Consider the following 18,343-nt stretch of genomic DNA (forward strand, 5'->3'; position numbering starts at 1 on the left):
AGGCAGTTTCTCTAATAGGGTGAGGCTTAATAGGAAACAAATAGTAATTGAGCAAAGGAATATTCATGACTTGGGAAATTGTGGGTGGGGTTGTAGTGGGCTGGAGATGTAGGAAGATAGGTTTGTAAATTTATTTAGAAAGCACTTTTCCCATAGGAATATGGCATGTTCGACTTAGGAAGGGAAGTTTTTGGAAGCAATGGGTCTCAAGTTTCTACATCCAGGTATTTAGACTGGATCTGAAATTAACTGGGAGGGAATGGGAAATTCTTGGGAGTGGGTGAGGCAAGTCAGGAGAGCTGGAGTTTCCCAAGTAGGGAAACTTGAAGAGCTCGAAATCCCTTAGTAAAAATGCAGGGTGGAGTGTTCAGCCATCAGCTGGCACTATGCGAAGTGGGGTCCGGGGGTCCCGAGTGCAAAGCAACGGAAAGACACGCTCCCCAAGGGATCCAGATGCCTGGAAAGCGAAAAGCAGGTCAAGAGACCGACCGTCATAGAAAGCCACTCGGCCTCTTTCCCAATCCAAGTCCACGCGAATTCTCCGGGGCGGAGGCCTTCCACCTGCCAGGGGCGTAGGTTCGGGGGCTGTCAGAGCCCATAACTTGCCGCCTCGGCCTTCCACAGCCCACACGGCCCCCGCGGGGCATAAGCCTACTCGGCCCTTTCGCCGCACAGATTCTCCAGCAGCACCGACGGCATAATGGCTCCCTTTGTCATCTTCACCAGAGGACTCCCCGAAAGAAGTTCCACTGGCAGTCTCTACTTCCCAGCAATGCCGTCCACCTCTGAAGCCTTGCGCACCTAGCACAGCGGGGAGCTGGTCGAAGCGGGCTGGTCCGTCCAGTGGCACAGGTGTCCCAGGTGGAGCTAGACAAACGCTTCGACCATCGGGAGACACAAGGAGGTGACGGTGTGCAGTGCTAGGGTCCAGAGTTAAGTCCGCTGGGTGGTGGATTGGGAACAAGGGAAGAAGAATTAAAAGAATTTTTAAGATTTAAGAGATCACATTAACTACCATCATTTGACAGATGAAGTGGGGAAGCAGCCTAGAACCCTTGGTCCACTTAATCCAAATCTAGTGCGCTTTTCCAATTCCCAGTGTAAATGGGACCTATTGGAGAAAAGCAGAAATGAAGAGTGGGGATTCCAAAATAAGAGAAAAAAGATTTGAAGAGAAAACATGAGTTTAGTAAAGTTGGGGACAGCAAATGAGAGGGTGGGAATGAGAGGCTAGCTAGGGAAGAGCTGAAGAACTAAGGGAATGTTAGAGATGAAAATCAATGGACAGTTGTTGAAGGCAGATGAAGATAACAGTGGGAAAAGAAAAAGGTGTGGGGCCTGAGTATTGTCTTTGGAGTTTGGAGCATGGGGACAGACCTGAAGAGCCGAGAATAGAAATAGAGTTGGAAATGAGTGGGTGTGGGGAAAGTGGGAGGAGAAAAGGGTGGAGGAAATGGCTTCAACTAAATCTGGGTGGGGCTGAGGGAGGCGGGTCAACAAGACCGTGAAGTGATTGACAGGAAACATAAGGTAAAAGGAGTTGGGAGAGAAGAGAACCGGAAGTGAGCAGTGGGGAGGAATCTAAGGTATCTTGAGAAACCAGCCAACCCCACCCTCTGAAACATCAGTGACAGAATTGGAGAATCTTTTTCTCTGGATATCTCCAACAAGGGAAATATCTGGCCAAAATACGTGTGGTTTTCCTTGATGGCAGGAGGGGGATATTTCCCAACAAGGTAAAATAGTGGTGTAAGAGGAGAGAGAGTGAGATTCTAACAATATGAGGGGAAGGGAGAGAGACCCAGGCAACGAGGGTGAGACATCAGCAAAGACTTTATTTAGTGATTTAGTCTTCCCATTTCCCAATTCACCTGTGAGTCTGTGGAGCATGTTTTTGACCACAGGATAATCATCTGGGATGTCCTCATCTGATTCCTCTGGTTTGGACTTTGTGGCATCAAGTCTGAGAAAGATGTAGCTATTACAGACATGCACATAAAAACTTCATTAACCTTCATGCTGAAGACCTGCTAGTAATTGAGAAGATACATACACACATAACATGTGTGGACTCATTACTTTACAATTGATTCCTATGGGGAAAGGAGTGGGAGTGGGAGGGAAGATTATCCAAGGTGAAGCTAAGCAATTAATAATTGCTGCTGTTATATCAAGATAAGATTGGAGAAGTACTTTTAGTGTATTATTTGATTTCAGAAGTAGAAATTCTTAGTAAAGAAAAAGGAACATCCAGGATTGAACTCACCTTCTCCATGTCTTCCTCACATCCTAGGGATGAATAAAAGAGAAAATAGAGGTGAGCTCTAGGCTTTGATGCAATAGAAGACTCCATCCCAGGACCTATTTAATCCTTCAAATCCTACACTCATTTCCTTCTTTGGAAGAACTCTTTTTCTAGGGCAAGTGCTTTTAAACTTTTCCTTTCAACCTAGGAATTCTCACAAAAAAACCGTTTTTAAATAATTGAATAATACACTAAATTTCGTTAGAGGTTAGTACAAATCAAAGATGTATTTTTTTTTTAAATCCACTTTCAAGGACTCCTTAAAAGCTATCCAGTCTGTGAACCTAGGTTTAAAAAAAATGTTCTAGAGATTTCCCATTTTATTCCAATCACAGGCCTTCCCTCTCTTAGTATTTCCCAGCATAATATGGAATTAAGTTTGAATTCCATCTCTGCCACTGCCTATGAAATTTTGGACAAGTCTAACTTCTCTAGGATGAAGTTGGTTTAGATGACTTCCAAATTCTAAAGGTACAATATCCTCAATATGTCTGTTTCTCCACCACTTATCAAAAACTCTTACATTTTCATTTCCTTCATCCTAGCCTAGCTAGGCTTTTCCTTTATTCCTAGATGCTTCATCTTATCATGCCCATATCCTCCAGAACTTATATCTTCCATAAACAACCTCCCCACCAAAGAGGTTTATAATGCCTCTTTGCTTTCAAAAGAACATTTTTTCCTATGCTCAATTATTCCCCTACCTCCACCACTGCCCCCCACTCCCATCTCTTTCCCAGGCTCTCTAATAAAAGCTGTTTCTCCTCTCATCATAAAACCCTAATAGTGTTTATTAGCCTCTCCAAACTTTGGGACTCCCCAACAGCCTGGAGAGCAATTTTGACCTGGGGTGTGGGCCCCAACAGAGACTGTGAGACACCTAGGTTCTTGAGGAGTCTTAGAAATAGACAGGTGGCGCCCTAAGGTCCCTTGGTCAGGGGTCTCTTGCTTTTGGCAAGGGTGTGGACCAGTCTTGGCTGGAGCCAAGGAGGAGGCAATTAGCCTTGTTATGTTAATTGCCACAAGACTAATTAGGTCTCTCAAAGCTTCAAAGGGCGGAAGTGGCTAGGGCAGCAAGAAATTCTAAACACCTCTGTGTCCCAGGAAGGGAAGAGAAGGCCAGAGCCAGGTTACCTGGGTCCTCAAAGGGAATGAGAGGCCGTGACAAGATATCCTGGATTCAAGGCAAAAACCAAAGAACTCATATGTCAGATTCCTGTCCTCATCCTGGGTTTCACTACCTCTTACCCACTTCCCTACCTGAACCCTACTGAAGTCTCTAGGAGAGAAAGATCAACAATAACTAGGCTTCAAATTCCAACCTGGGTGTACAATCCCAAGCACACTTTCATGGGTGCTAGCTGTTTTCAAGAAATCCTGTAGTTCATCCAAGAGTGTTAACTCCTTGCTTTCTCTCATTCCCCCAAATCCCTTCTCAGAGCTCAGATATCTTAAACCCCCTCCCTCTCATTTTCCACCTCACTTTCTTCTATCAGGTCCCAACTAATTCTCAAGCCCCAAGTGTTGGATCCAGCACTTAACTGACTTTCTGACTTTTTTCTCCATTTAAGGGCCCAGACATTCAACTGTCACTTATCCCGGGTCTACAGTTGAAGTCTACCTTCCTTTCCCTTCCCCAAAATCATCCTCTGCTCAAATTCGACTCCACCCTTCTCTCTCATCTCCAACTTTCAAAACACCATAATGTGTTCCAAAACGGCCTTCCAGCCTGTCTCTTTCCCAATCCCATTATTTCCCCAGATTTCCCTTTGAAGCCAAGTAAATCAACCCACTCCCCTTCTCCCGCCCCCAGATCCAGTCATACACACACCTTCCAGTATCCAATTCCCTTTACCTTGAATCTTAGTCCCTACCTTCCGCCCACCTTTCCGGGGACAAGTCCTTACCTCTCCGTGCGGATCCTGACAGCCCATGGTAGGGATGCGTCCCCCACGGCGTCTCCCGGTCCGAGCCCCGGGCTCTGCCAGCTTCTCCCTTAGCCCACGACTAATCCGCACCTCCACTGCTAGGCGCACGTTCGACCGAAGGCTGCGGCGAGGGCACGAGAGACCGCAGCAGGGGCATATGATGGGAGGCGCGGAGTTGGTATCATCCGAGCCTGGAGGGGCGTCCCAGCGGCGAGCCAAGCACGCGCGACAGAAACTGTGCTCGCACGCTAGGATCACGGGGTCCTGAAAGGGCCCCCTACACAGAGGGCAAGTAGACAGTTGTTCCAAACGCTCCACTAGCCCCGGACCGAACTCCGAAATCTCCGTGGGGAGAAGGGGCAAGGATCCACCTGATGTTCTTTCGACCTCCATAGTGGATTACCCTAGGCTTTCGATTTCTCCCCACCCCACCGCAATACTAGTCTTATTTGTCCTCCTCTAAATTCTTAATTTCTGAGCTTTTCCCTGCCCTTCTGGATCTTCTTTAGTCTGTCTTTCTCTCTGAGAGCCTCAGTTTTTGTCTCTTCGCGTCACCCCGGCTCTGCACAGGCTTTATAGAGAGGGAGGAGGCCCCCGCGGGAGGTAAACAACAAGCCGTGACCTTGCGCAAGAGCCCATCTGGTTCTCCCGCTTCCCAAAGGGAAAGGGGAGGAGAAGAGAGGACACCTGAGTCCCGAGAGCAAAAGAATAAAAACACCAAGAGGCACTATGTAGTTAGAGCAGAGTCAAGTAACCCTGGACTTCTTTGGTCTCCCACCACACGCTGGTCTTCATGCTTATGCCTTCTTCCCACGGCTAGCATCTGCCCGATGAAAGGTGGGCAAAGTGCCCAGATGCACTCTTGGCGTTTGCACTAACATCTTCAAGGCATGAATCACTCCAGGTGTCTGGCACTCCTTCAAGTGGGGACTGAAGGTGGGGACTGTTCAGTAGACTGGTTTCTGGAAGAGGCCAGAGGATTTGTGTGCCTCATTCTGTTTCTGGTTTTCTAATACATATGTGTAGCTCTAAATCCCAGCTTATATTTCCATTTTCCCCACCTTCCCTGGCCTCAAAGACACTGCTTTATGAATAAGAGGGGGAGGAGGTCTTGTGTGCCAGCTTCATCTTTGCCATCTTAGGGTTCTCTCTCATTGGTTCACTTTTTAAAAATTTTACTGTCAAAATTCCCATTGTTTCATGGATTTCCCTTTAACTTTTATCTCCACCTTTCCAAACCCTGCCCATCATTCAAGATTGCTCAGGTTTCTTATCCTCCATTAAGCCTTCTCTGATCCATCCAAATAAACTCTCATGGCACTATTGTCTTAGATATTTACATTCCCACTTATTATAATTATCTCTGTGCTATGAACAAGACTTAAATCCCTACAAGTCTATATGTTTCTTATAGGCAAGGAATGTTTTACTCATCCTTTAAACATCCACAGCTCTAGCACTGTCCCAAGTACTGAATAAATAATAAATGTTGAATGACTATTTTACTTCATTCCCCATTTCAAAGGCTTATAGGATTTAGAATAAAAGAAATCCAACCTCTTCATTTTGCAGGTCACAGATTTCTAGGAGAGTTATAAAGAACCCTAAAGATCATTTAAAATGATTCATTTTACAAAAGAGGAAGGTAAATCCCAGAAAGCTTAAGTGACTTATTCAGCATCAAAAAAAAACGGTAAAGGGAAGATTCAAGAATCAGTTCCATATGTTCTGACTACAACTTCAAGTTTTTGTCAGCTGCACTAATAGGACTCCTATGTCCAGTGATGTTCCACGCCTCTTTTCTCTTCTAGTTACTTCTTTTGTGTCTATTTATCCAAAGGCTATCTAGTCCAGTCCCTTCATTTTGTTGTTGTTCAGTCATGTCTGATTTTTTTATGATCTCATTTGGGATTTTGTTTTTGGCAAAGATATGGATTGGTCTACCATTTACAGATAAGGAACCTAAGGCATTATGGAAGTAAAGTGTCTAGCCCAAGATCTCCCGGTTAGCAAGTAACAGAGGTGGTATTTGAACTTCCATCATTGCTTGGCAGATCTCCTAGGATCTTCCATACCACCTAAGAAAAAATTCCCAAGCTATAACAGAAAACTGTGATCATAGATTTAGAGTTGGAATGAAACTTAAAAATCATCTTGTTTAATCTTTTCCTTTCAAAAATGAGAAATCTTAAGCTAAGAGAGTTTAAATCATTTGTCTATCATCACACTGATAGTGACAGAATCAGGATTTGAATATAGGTTCTCCAATTCCAAATTGAGCACTCGAGTCTTTACCAGGATCCTTTTTACTTTGGCCTCCAAGGAAGACTTCACTAACCACTCCATGGAAGTTCATAAGCTGAATTAAATTTCACCAATCCAGATTCCCCTCTGTCTAGATGCAACAGAATTCTAGTATGTGGTCTCTCAGATCAAACATTTAGCTTTCTACCAAGTTTCTGATCTTTGGAACTGTCTCCATCTCTCCCTTTGTACATTTCTACTTGGCTTTTTTACTCTTTCATTCTGTCTTCATTTATATTTTGATATTATTTTTCTTCTCATTTTTCTACCTTTAGCTCCATCCACTTGAGTGCTCTTCTGCTTCTCTCCTTTTGTTTTTTCTGGCTCTACCAAAGTCTCTCCCCTTCCCTGTCTGCCCTCATGCTATCTCTCCATTTCTTTGCTTCTCCTGTGAAGGCCCCTCTTTCTAGTTACCCAATAGGGTTTATTAAATAAATAAGCACAAAGTTGCATGCAATTGTGATCAAGGACAGCTACACACTTATACATACACACATACAAACTGACAAAATATGTTTGGTTAGCTTCAGTTAACTATAGAGATATTCATGGACAGAGAATTACACAATTAAAATGCACAGAGAGAAATTGTCATTACTTTTAATGTCAATAAGGATAACAATGCAACAACAACATTAAGCCTTTCTTGAGTTCCAACACTTTTATTAGACACCACTGCAGACACAGCCCTGGGAAAGGGAGGGACCACACATATCAGTAAGATTCCAAGTAGTGGTAGACCCATAAATACAGATAACATATTAAAAACACATATTTATGAAGGCTATAAGCAAATGCAGTAGGAATTATATGTATCCTTGAATTTTATAGAAATACAAATTTAAGTATGCCCAAAGAAATTTATTTTGGAAGGGATAAATTAATAACCACTTTCATCTCTATCTTAGTCCTCTATTTCTTTGTCACTTCTTCTGTCTCCTTTTCTGTCTCTGTCTACCCATGTCTTGATCTTTTTTTTCTCTTTTATATTTCTCTTCTCCTTTACTAAAATTATCTTTGTTCCTCCTTTTTCCTCTTCGTTTATTCATTCTTCTAATTCAGTAAAACACTCCTCTCCCAAAGTTTTTTCAGGAATGAGAGTATATATGTGTCTGCTTAGGAATCATGGTGAAACCATGTAATTCCATCATCTTGCATTTGCCATTTCCTATTGGCATTTTTTCTTGATTGACATAGGCAAGGATAAGAGATCTTGTTTCCTCCTTGACACATGGTCATTGCTTCTAAAGAGAAACATTTTCCAATACCAGGTGGTTGATGGCTATTATGTAAATGGTATCTATTATAATGCACAGGGGTGTCCCAAATTTACCCTGACAGTTTCATATGCAATTTAGTATCCTGATTTATTATTAAGCATGTATGGAGATTTATGGATCTACTCAATCAAAATAAGTTCTATTTTTTCTAATTCATCACACTAGTGAAATTCATTTCTTTTTAATTTGTTGTATTTCAGTGGTTACTTGTTATTATCTTTAGCTTAATGGAATTAGCCATCCATGCAGGCAGACACCTATGCTCAAACTCTTTGTAGAATTTACTCTTGTATAGAATAAACATTGCATAATAATTATAGCACAATTCATAATAAACATACTTAAAATGGCTAGCAAACTAGGTTGCCAACTCACTATTTTCCCAGATCCCCACTCAAATCTTTCTTTTCATCCTAGCTTTCTCATTGCTCTATAAAGCACCACTATTCTCCCAGTCACCCAAGGCAACGAACTTCGTGCCATTCTTGACTCCTCTCATTTATCTCACAAATCCAATTTGTTGCCAATTCTTTCTGTCTTCATAACATCTCCCATGTATATCCTCCTCTTGCCTCTTACACAATCATCACCCGACTTTAGGAAGTCTTGTTTCAAGTCTCTTCCCTATTCCAAATCCAGCCGGTTAGTTGCCCCAAATGAAGGCCTAACCATGTCACTCAGTAAGCTCCAATGGTTCTCTATTACCTCTGAGAATCAAATATAAGATGCTCTGTTTGACATTTAAAGTCCTTCACAATCTCTTTCCAGTCTTCTCAGACTTTACTTCCCTTTGTTTCACTGGCCTATTCAATGTTCTTCACATGAGGCATTAAAGCTCCTGATGCTATGTCTTTTTCATTATCTGTATCCTCCATACCTGGAATGTTCTCCCTTCTAAACTCTGGTTCCTAGCTTCCTTGGGTTCCTCTAAGACTCATTTCAAATCCTATCTTCTGCAAGAGGCCCTTTTTCAGTCCTCCCCAACATATCCCCAGTACTAGAATCTTGCCTCTGAGATGACCTATTTATATACTATATATCTTACATGCATTTAATTGTTTTCATATTGTCTACCCCATTAGAATGTGAGCTTTGCAAAGGTGTGGACCATGTTTTACTTTTTTTTGTTTGCCAGTCCTTCGAACAATGCCTAACACATAGTAAGTAAGTAAATATTTATAGCCTGATTGACTGACATAAAATCTAGGAATTCTATAAAATATGTAGTTAGATTTTGTTTTAATTCCATTACTTCTTCCTTTGGGGCAGGGGAGTTATGGATACTCAATGCTCAGTACATTAGATGAAGACATAGATACTTGCAAAAGACTCTAAACTTGATCTTCACATCATGAGGAAATGATTAGAAATCTAAGTCAATTTAGGAGCTTAGTTCATCCTGACACATGCTCTCTCTCATGTCATTCTCAGAAACCTTTTATCTTTTCTATCTCTTTGTGTAATAGGATAAATAGACTCAGGAACCTAGCAAAATGTCCTCAAATTTCTTTCCTTTTTGATCTTGACCGACAACTCTTTATTCTAGGTGAGTCTCTCTTCAACTTACCATCTCCATTCGCTATTCAAATACCTACTTTTCTAAGTAATTGAAAGTGGGGAGCAAAGTTAAAAGGACTGGATCTGTTAAGTCTTACAACTGGATTTGAAAAATCAACTTGGCAAATACAAGATGGAAGAAGTAGAAATAGACAATATTTCCTATGAGTGAAAAAAATCTGGGACTCTTAGCAAAGAATACATTTGGAATAAGTCATTGGTGTGATATGGCAGTTTGCTTTCATGATGATGAGTGTCTGGGATTGAGGCAGTCACAGTCCTACTGTACTCTGAACTTGTTAGACCACATTAATAGAGAATTGTGTTCCTTTCTGGGGGCCATTGACAAATTGGAAATTGTCCAGAGAAGGCTCTCTAGTGCTAGCTATCAGCCTAGTAGCTTCATTCTCATGGAAACTTATCCAGGGATAGATTGGACTAGAAGGTCTATGAGTCTCTTCCAACTCCAAGAGACTGAGTGTCAAAACCTGAAATTTCTCAAAAAAACAGGTATTTATTGAAAAAGGCACTGTAGGTACCCCCCCAAAAAAAGTATAATCTGCACTCTTGGCCTTGTTGTTGCTAATCTTGATGGAGGAATTTACAGTCTATCTGATTTTTGCCAGCTCCTTATTCATAATAATAGTGTCCCCACTTTTTTTTTTTTTTTTACTGGCTATTGTTAATTCCTACTTTATTATGCCAGAGCAGTGACATAGAGAAGCAAAGCATTTTGGGAGAAGCTCTCTTTCTATAATGTTTCAAATCCATATCTCATCTCTTCCCTTTCCATTATTATTGCCTAATCCTACACCATATTCTTAGTCCTCATTGGATCCATACTGGGAGAAAGGAAGGATGGAATGAGTCTTTTGGAACTGATTTTACTTTCTTTGCTCTAATTCATGGAGTCTGTTTCCTGTCTCTGCCATTCATTTTATCAATAACAGTTGCTTCCTTTTACCCTCTTTTTTTCTTTTCATTTTCAAATGAATTTATATATTATCAATACCAAAGACATTAGTATAAATTCAAAAAGCTATAATTGAATATGTGTCATACAGATGATTTAGTTAAATACGCTTGTTTATTTAATGAGATAGCACTTTTCTATAACTCTTTTAGAAAAGGGAATCTAAGGAGGAGACCTCTAAAAATAAAAGCTAAGAATAGATACCTACTTGAAAGGCAGCTTTCACCCATAATCCTTTGTGGATTTTGCTAGAAGACTATCTAAAACCAGAGAAGGATTTCATTGCTGGGAGCATTAACTGTGTGTAATTTACCTAATGTTAGACCTCTTTTTTCTGGACCCCAATCTTCCCTGCAAATGAATGCAGCTTAAAAGGATGATGTTTAAGATCCCTTCCAAATCTAACACTGTGCTTCTGTGTATTGAGAGTACTGAAGTCTAGAGAACTAACCATAATATAGTTGAATAATCAAGCAGAGAGAAATCACCCTCCCTTTCTATCCCTTTTCTCTTTTAAATCCCCCCTTTGCTTATTCCTCACCCTTGCCACCTTCCCAACTTGAAGTCACTTCCTTCTCAATCTCTCTCAACATCAGTCATTTCTGTGACACTTTCCTCACTCCTTCAAACCAGTCAACAAGTTTTATGGAGCCTATAAAAGGTATAGATAGGCATTTAGGAGTCTGATTACAGGCCAATCAATTTTCTCATCATCAAATAGCCTGATAAGAGTGGCAAAGTATAGACATATGTCAGAGCTGAAATCTGTGATTACCAAATTATGAAGGTGCACTGAGTGAGATGGAGAGACAGAAATAGAGAGAGAGCTGGCACAAAGTTTTCCAAGAAGGTGTTCCTGGCATGGAAACCATGCCGCCTTCATTAGTCACACCTTCCAGCTGGCCCTCCTCTGTTCCACATGTTTTTGATAACTATTGCCTTCTGCCTCCTTCATATGTTTAATGTACACTACATCTAAGACCTTTTGGAGACCCTAATTCTTAACTTGTCCTTGTTCATTCAATAATTACACCAAATGCAAGAGCCTAGTAACTGACATAAAAGAATTCTTTCAATTCAACATTAATTCAATTCAATTAGAAAACTGTGAATAGTCTACTACCTATCCCAGAAGACTTTAAACAGGGGATACAGAGAAGTGTGACACCATCTCTGCTTTCAAGTAACTTACAAGATTTAAGGTGATCTGATTTACTGCTCAATTTCTCCTTCCTGACCATCCTAGCTACAGTTCATCCTCAGAGAGTCATGTTCCCTTCCTATTTTTTATTTGCAGCAGGGTGCAATGGAAAAAAGCAGATGTGTACAAATTCTGGATCTCTGTGATCTTAAATGAATCAAGAAAGTAAAGAGGCTGAATTAAATCAGTTCTACAATCCCCTCCAGGTCTAATTCTTTGATCCTATGATTCTCAGTCCCTCTACCTTTCCCCAACATCTTTTTTCTTTTTAATTTCCCTTAATGACAATTCCATTTATCTTGATTTGCCAAATCCCTTCCTACTTAGTGGGACAAAAATAAAATTGTATGCTGAGAAAGTTGGTATGCCTGCTTCCCTTGCTTTAACTTATTTGGAACTGAGTGATATTTGGATAAAAGAAACATATAAGTTATGGTACATGAATGTTAGGGAATATTATTATTTTGTAAGAAATGACTAGCAGGATGATTTCAGAGAGGCCTGGAAAGACATGAACTGATGCTAAGTGAAATGAGCAGAACCAGGAGATCATTATACCCAGCAACAAGAAGATTATACAATGATCAATTCTGATGGATGTGGCTCTCTTCAACAATGAGATGATTTAAACTAGTTCCAATTGTTTTTTTGCTTCTCTTTTTTCTTTCTGATTTGATTTGATTTTTCTTGTGTGGCAAGATAATTGTATAAATATATATGCATATGCTGGACTTAACATATATTTCCATCATGTTTAACATATATTGGACTACTTGCCATCTAGGGGAAGGTGTGGGGGAAGAAGGGAAAAATTGGAACACAAGGTTTTGCAAGGGCTAATGTGGAAGAATCATCCATGCATATGTTTTGAAAAATAAAAAGCTTTAATAAAAGAAAAAAAAATTGATCTGTCTTTGGAAAGAGTTTCTGTTTCTGTCCTTTTGTTTGGGTCCCTGTTATTTTTTTGTCCTAATGACTGTCTCTTAAGTTGATGAAGACTTTTAAAAATATCTTTTTCATTTTCAGTTCTTAATTCTCTCCTTCTACCTTCTCCTTCATGCACTGAGAAGTCAAAAGATATAATATCCATTATATATATGAAGTCATGCAAAACATATTTCCATATTAGTTTAATATAGACTTAATGAGAAAAATAAAGCAAAGCAGAAATATGGAAAGATGTCAAATCACACCAAGAAAAGAGAGGGATCCATAAAATGATATAAGGCAAGAAATATATGGGTAATATGCTCTGAGCAACTTGAAGACAGCAGGCTTAAGTGTAAAAGCAAGTGAGATAATGTTTATAAAGTATTTTGTTAGCTATAAAGTTGTATATAAATGTCAGCTGTTATTATTAGTGGAAAAAGTTTTGTATTTGATGATTTGATGATATAAATTCAAAGCCTGACTTTTCCATTTATTCCAATTGTGTCTTCATGCAAGTCATTTTTCTGTTCTGGACCTCAGTTTTGTTATCTGTAAAACAAGAGATCTCTGAGGTACTAACCTTCCAATTCTTAAGTCCTATAATTCTAGGAAGATCCTAAAGAATTCCACATCAGCTATGGGTGGGAAAACAGGAGGGAGGGATAGAATTCCTTGTCCTCTGACTAAATTAAATCTAATTGCTCTCCCACACAACAGTCCCTTTAAACACTTGAATCATGTTCTGATTTCATTTACCTTTTCCAAATTAATTATCCTAGACTTCTTCAACCAGACTTCACAGAACACAGACTTAAAATTCTTCACCAATCCTGGTTGCCCCCATTCCAGACAACCTTATCCATCTCTTTTCTAACCTGTGACACTCAAAAAGTAACACAATGTTTCAGTTATGATCTGATGAAAACAAAAGATAATAGAAATCTTGCCTCTATATTCATGGATACCAGACTTCTCTTAATACATCCCAAGATTCTAGTGGCTTTTTTTTGGCTGCCATCACACATTAAGCTTGCAGTCTACTAAGAACAATAACAACAAAAACCAGATCTTTTCTCAGAAGACTTTTGTTAAATCATTTTTGAACTTATGGTGATTTGAATCCAAATGTAAAAGTTTACAAAAATTCCTAATGAATTAAATCTTCTTAAATTAAACACAGTATTCTAGGCTGTCAAGATATCCTCCTTGCCATCCAGGATCTTTTTGGCTCCTTTCAGCTTTTGGTTAGTCATCTAAAAATTTACTAATCATTTGTATCTAAACCTTTATTCAAGTCACTGAAGCATTCCTTTGGAGATCTTTTGTCTAGCTTACATCAGACCATTAATTCATCGTTGTACATAACCTTTCAACCAGTTCTGCATCCATTTAATTGTTCTAGTATTATCAAGTCATTGTATGACATACTTTATCTAATGCTAATGTCTAGACAAACTATGTCCAAAGCATACTATTCATTTAGTAATCCTCTTACAAAGGGAAATAGAAATTAGTCTAACATACCTTGTTCTTAATGAAGCTAAAGTGGCTCATTGTTAATCCCAATTTCCTTTTCTAAATCTTTAATAAACATCTATTTAATAATCTGTTCTAAAGTTTCCCCAGAAATTTAAATCAAGCTCATTAATCTATACTTAGGAGAGTATTTTCTTCTCTTTCTTGAATGTTGGGACATTTGCCCTTAGAAATCCTGTTGTACTTTTCCCATTCTTCAAAATTTTTCACTGTCTACAACTCAAGAAACAATAGATCAATAAACATTTATTTATCATTTACTATGTACCACACACTTTGCTAAATTCTGGGGGGATAAACAAAGAGGCAAAAGCCCTCAAGGGGCTTAGTCTAATGGGGGAGACAACATGCAAATATATACATATAGCTTGCTATATAAGCAATAAGTAATTGAGAGAAGAAAGGTAATGGAATCAAGAGAGTTAGAGAAGGAAGAATTTTAATTTAAACTTAAAGGAAACTAGAGAAATCAGTGGTTGAAGTAAAGGAGGGAGAGGATTCCACTGAATCAAAGAGTATACATGGGGGAGTGGGGAGTAAGGTTTAAGAATACTAGAAAGGGATGGGAGAGAGGGGTTAAGGAGTCAGACCTCAGTACTAGGTCATCTCCACTGGTTCTTTCAGAAAAAAGGAGATAGTTCACCTGGGCCTGGTGACTTGAATTCACAAAGATCAACTAGATGATTTTTTTTCCCCCAATCTCCTTATGTAAATTGAATATAAACACCCCACTAGCTTTTCTTTCTTGTTATTTACAATGCAAAGGTAATTCTTCTTGCTAGAGAAAACAAGCAAAATAATAATGGCTAACTTTTACTTATTGTTATAAGATTTATTTGCTTTACATAAATTACCACATTTGATCCTCATAACAATACTGTGAAATAGATATTATTATTCCCATCATGTAGATAAATAGATTGAAGCTGAGTGATGAATTGTCCAGGGTCCTGGTATCTGAAGTAGAATTCAAGTTTAGAGTTCTATGCATTGAGCCAGATCTGCCTTCTAACAAAAATCAATCCCAGTCACTTTAAGGAAAAATCCTATCTTTTTTTTTTTCTTTCTTTTTTTTTGGATCTCTTTCCCCTTTCACCAATTTGATTTAAAAAAAACAAAAAACAAAAAACAAAACAAAAAAAAAAAAACCTCTAGGCACTTTTCACTGTTCTTAGTTTAGCTCAATCTAAGCTTTGTCTCTCATTTTATTACTGTGCCATATTTTGTATGTATTTTTAATTGTGTTTTATTTTCTCAATTGTCTCTTAAGACAATTCCATTTTTCCTCTCCTTTGGAAATTTTTTCCTTTGTCAGATAGTCAGAATTTTATTTTTGAAAATTTCCAATCCTTTCTCAATTGACTTTCTCTGTAGAACTTTTAGTCTATGGTTCCTACCTATCCTTTCTCTGAAACCTTTGAAATTTATTCTCTCTAAATTTTGAAGACATGTCAAACTGTGATTTTCCTGATCTTTTCTATCACAAGCTCTAAGAGGAAATCATCAGTTCCCCCAAGGTTTCTCAGCAATCATTTCTTTCTGCTGTTGAATAACGAATCCAGAATTAAATTTCCTTGCTGGTTTCTCCATCTTTTGAAGAAACATTAACATTAAGACAAATCAATATCTATCAGATGCTATGTTATAACATGTTGCCTCTGTCTCGCTATAATACGAATATTCTGTCCCCTTAGCACTCAGTATAAATCAATATGAGGAGGTTAGTGACAGTCTGAGAGTTGTTAAAATCCCATTTTGGTCGACACACAGGTTCTTCATGAAAAAATTCATGAACCCAAAATATTAATTGACAAAAAAATGAAAGTTCATTGTTGAATAGGAAGCCAATTTTGTTAAGAGACTGACTTCTTTAGTGGCAAAGTCCTATTAGGGAAATGGAGGCTGATACTGAGAAGAGAATGCCTTCTCCATAGGCAGGGTCCTAGCAAACTGCTCTGGACCTTCTGCAAAGAATGAGTTCAGAAATCACCCTTTAAAAGGAGTCTAGAGGCTCAAGTTTTGGGTTAAAAAGAAAGCCAAAGTTTCCAGGACTAGATGCTTATTGGTATCACATCCAGATCTCCAATTGGAATTCAAAGGGTCTGGATCCTCAAAAACTAAAAAGGATGCTTTTTGGCCAAGATTTCTAATTGAATAATGCCTTCCCCAGGAGGCCTTGAGATCAAAAGGGAACACAATTTCAGAGTGATCATTTTAAAGAGAACACAGTTTCCCTCTCCCTTCAAATACATTGTCATTTCTATTCTGCAGTACATCTTGTGTGAATGTCATTAATTAATCTCCATAGTCCACATAGAATACATATAATGGATTGATAAAATCAAGTTCCTGAACCCTACAAAGCTGATGAACAAACTTAATACTCTGATAATAGTAAGCATTATACATGTTTTACAGTTTGCAAAGCACAATTTAAAATAATAATAATGAACATCTATATAACTTACTATGTGTGCCTGGCACTGTGCTAAACATTTTACAATTATTATCTCATTTTATCCTCTTTCTGGGAGGTAGATGCTATTATTATCCCCATTTTATGGATTGAAAACAAAGGCAGAGAGCAATTAAATGACTTGCCAGGGTCATAAGTATATAGATGTCTGAGATCAAATTTGAACTCAGGTCTTTATCTCTTCAAGTCATTGTACCACCTAACTTCTCCATGTAACCCAGGCTAAATTGCTGCTGACCCCTTTTTTTCACCCTTATCTTTTAACTGTAAAAAATATAAAGTGAGGCAAAGTGTGGTAAACAGAGAGTTGTTGAGGTCTCAGCCAAACCTTCAATTAGCCTTCTTACCATAATGTTCACCTTTCTCATCTTCACTTCCTAGCTTTCCTAGCTTTCTTTAAGGCCCAGCTTAAAATCCCACCACCTGCAGAAAGCCTTTAATTTTAGTCTTTTCCCTTACATGAACTGATGCTAAGTGAAATGAGCAGAACCAGGAGATCATTATATACCTCAACAACGATACTGTATAAGAATGTATTCTGATGGAAGTGGATTTCTTTGACAAAGAGAATTGATCAATGATGGCCAGAAGCAGCTACACCCAAAGAAAGAACACTGGGAAATGAATGTAAACTATTTGCAGTTTTGTTTTTCTTCCCGGGTTATTTTTACCTTCTGAATCCAATTCTCCCTGTGCAAAAAGAGAACTGTTCAGTTCTGCACACATATATTGTATCTAGGATACACTGTGACATACTTCACATGTATAGGACTGCTTGCCATCTAGGGGAGGGGGTGGAGGGAGGGAGGGGGAAAATCGAAACAGAAGTGAGTGCAAGGGATAATGTTGTAAAAAATTACCTTGGCATGGGTTCTGTCAATAAAAAGTTATTATAAAGATAAAAATAAATAAATAAATGAAAATTTTAGTCTTTTCCTTCTGTTGACTATTTCCAGTTTTTCCTGTATATATCTTATTTGTACAGTTATTTACATGTTGTCTCCCTCTTTAAACTCTAAACATTTGAAAACAAAATGTCTTTTTGTTTCTTGGGTCAGCATTTAGCAAAATTTTGCAGCACATATAGACAGTTTGAATGTTTACTAACTGACAACTCAGATAAAGAATAGAATAGAATAGAATAAAAGCAAAGGAAGAAATAAGGAATAACTGAGAGAAGAAGCAGAGAGGAAAAGATAAAGACAAAAAGGCCAAGAAAGAGACAGAATTATCAAAAATAATCATGAGAGACAGAAAGTGAACCACAGATTGAATGGTGAGTGAAACAGCCAGAGAGCATCTAAATAAGGCCATGATGGTATCATATGATCCCAACTTTCTTAGAGACTAATTTGCCCCTCCTTCCCTTCCTTACTCTCCTCTGGTGACTTGTCCCTCAAATATTGATGGTATGCTGCTGGCACTCAGCTTGGCAATTAGTCCTCGCAACTTCTCCTTCTAACACCCACTGGAGCCACATAGTTCCTCTTTGTCACACATCCCTACCCTATCCTGCCCTGCATCTCTTCAAAGAATGACAGAAACATCTGAGTAGTGCCTTGAAGTTTATAGGTTCTCTGAACCAAGACTCTTCCCCACCCAGAGTGTGGTATCTCTTACCTTTTTTATCTAATGATCTCTAAATACTTTTGTAAGCATCACTGAAACTAAGGCTGAGGGAGAGGCATCCACACCCCTCCCCTGATCTAGCTCCTCTTCTCAAATCTAAGGCAAGAAGGGCATATATAGAGAAGATGGTTAAGAGTGTAATTTGGGGAGGTGATGGAGAACAAAGTAGCCACCAAAACTTTTAAGAAAGATTGTGAGGAAGTAATGAATATACAGCATTTACA

At 38.9% G+C, this 18,343-nt stretch overlaps 1 protein-coding gene across 2 annotated transcripts; it reads right to left on the reverse strand.

Moving 5' to 3' along the window:
• Nucleotides 1–107: 107 nt before the first annotated feature.
• Nucleotides 108–5,028, reverse strand: RNF39 (ring finger protein 39). 2 transcript variants are annotated; one of them, XM_051996096.1, is made up of 4 exons: nucleotides 4,213–5,028; nucleotides 2,267–2,289; nucleotides 1,872–1,978; nucleotides 108–942 (listed from the first exon to the last, which is right to left on the reverse strand). In XM_051996096.1, exons 1-4 carry the CDS (start codon nucleotides 4,624–4,626, stop codon nucleotides 368–370), a joined length of 1,119 nt encoding a protein of 372 aa, XP_051852056.1. In that variant the 5' UTR covers nucleotides 4,627–5,028; the 3' UTR covers nucleotides 108–367. The 2 variants fall into 2 exon arrangements, with proteins under 2 accessions (XP_051852056.1, XP_051852057.1); XM_051996097.1 differs by having other exon boundaries at nucleotides 1,872–1,963; nucleotides 4,213–5,027.
• Nucleotides 5,029–18,343: the final 13,315 nt, after the last annotated feature.

The sequence above is a fragment of the Antechinus flavipes genome, chromosome 4 (genome assembly GCF_016432865.1).
Source record: "Antechinus flavipes isolate AdamAnt ecotype Samford, QLD, Australia chromosome 4, AdamAnt_v2, whole genome shotgun sequence".
NCBI lineage: Eukaryota > Metazoa > Chordata > Mammalia > Dasyuromorphia > Dasyuridae > Antechinus > Antechinus flavipes.

Coding starts and splice junctions, on each gene's coding strand:
- RNF39 (XM_051996096.1), bottom strand. CDS start 4,626: ATGGAGGTCGAAAGAACATCAGGTGGATCCTTGCCCCTTCTCCCCACG. Junction 1,979..2,266: donor GTGAGGAAGACATGGAGAAG/GTGAGTTCAATC, acceptor TGTCTGTAATAG/CTACATCTTTCTCAGACTTG. Junction 943..1,871: donor CATGCTCCACAGACTCACAG/GTGAATTGGGAA, acceptor TCCACCACCCAG/CGGACTTAACTCTGGACCCT.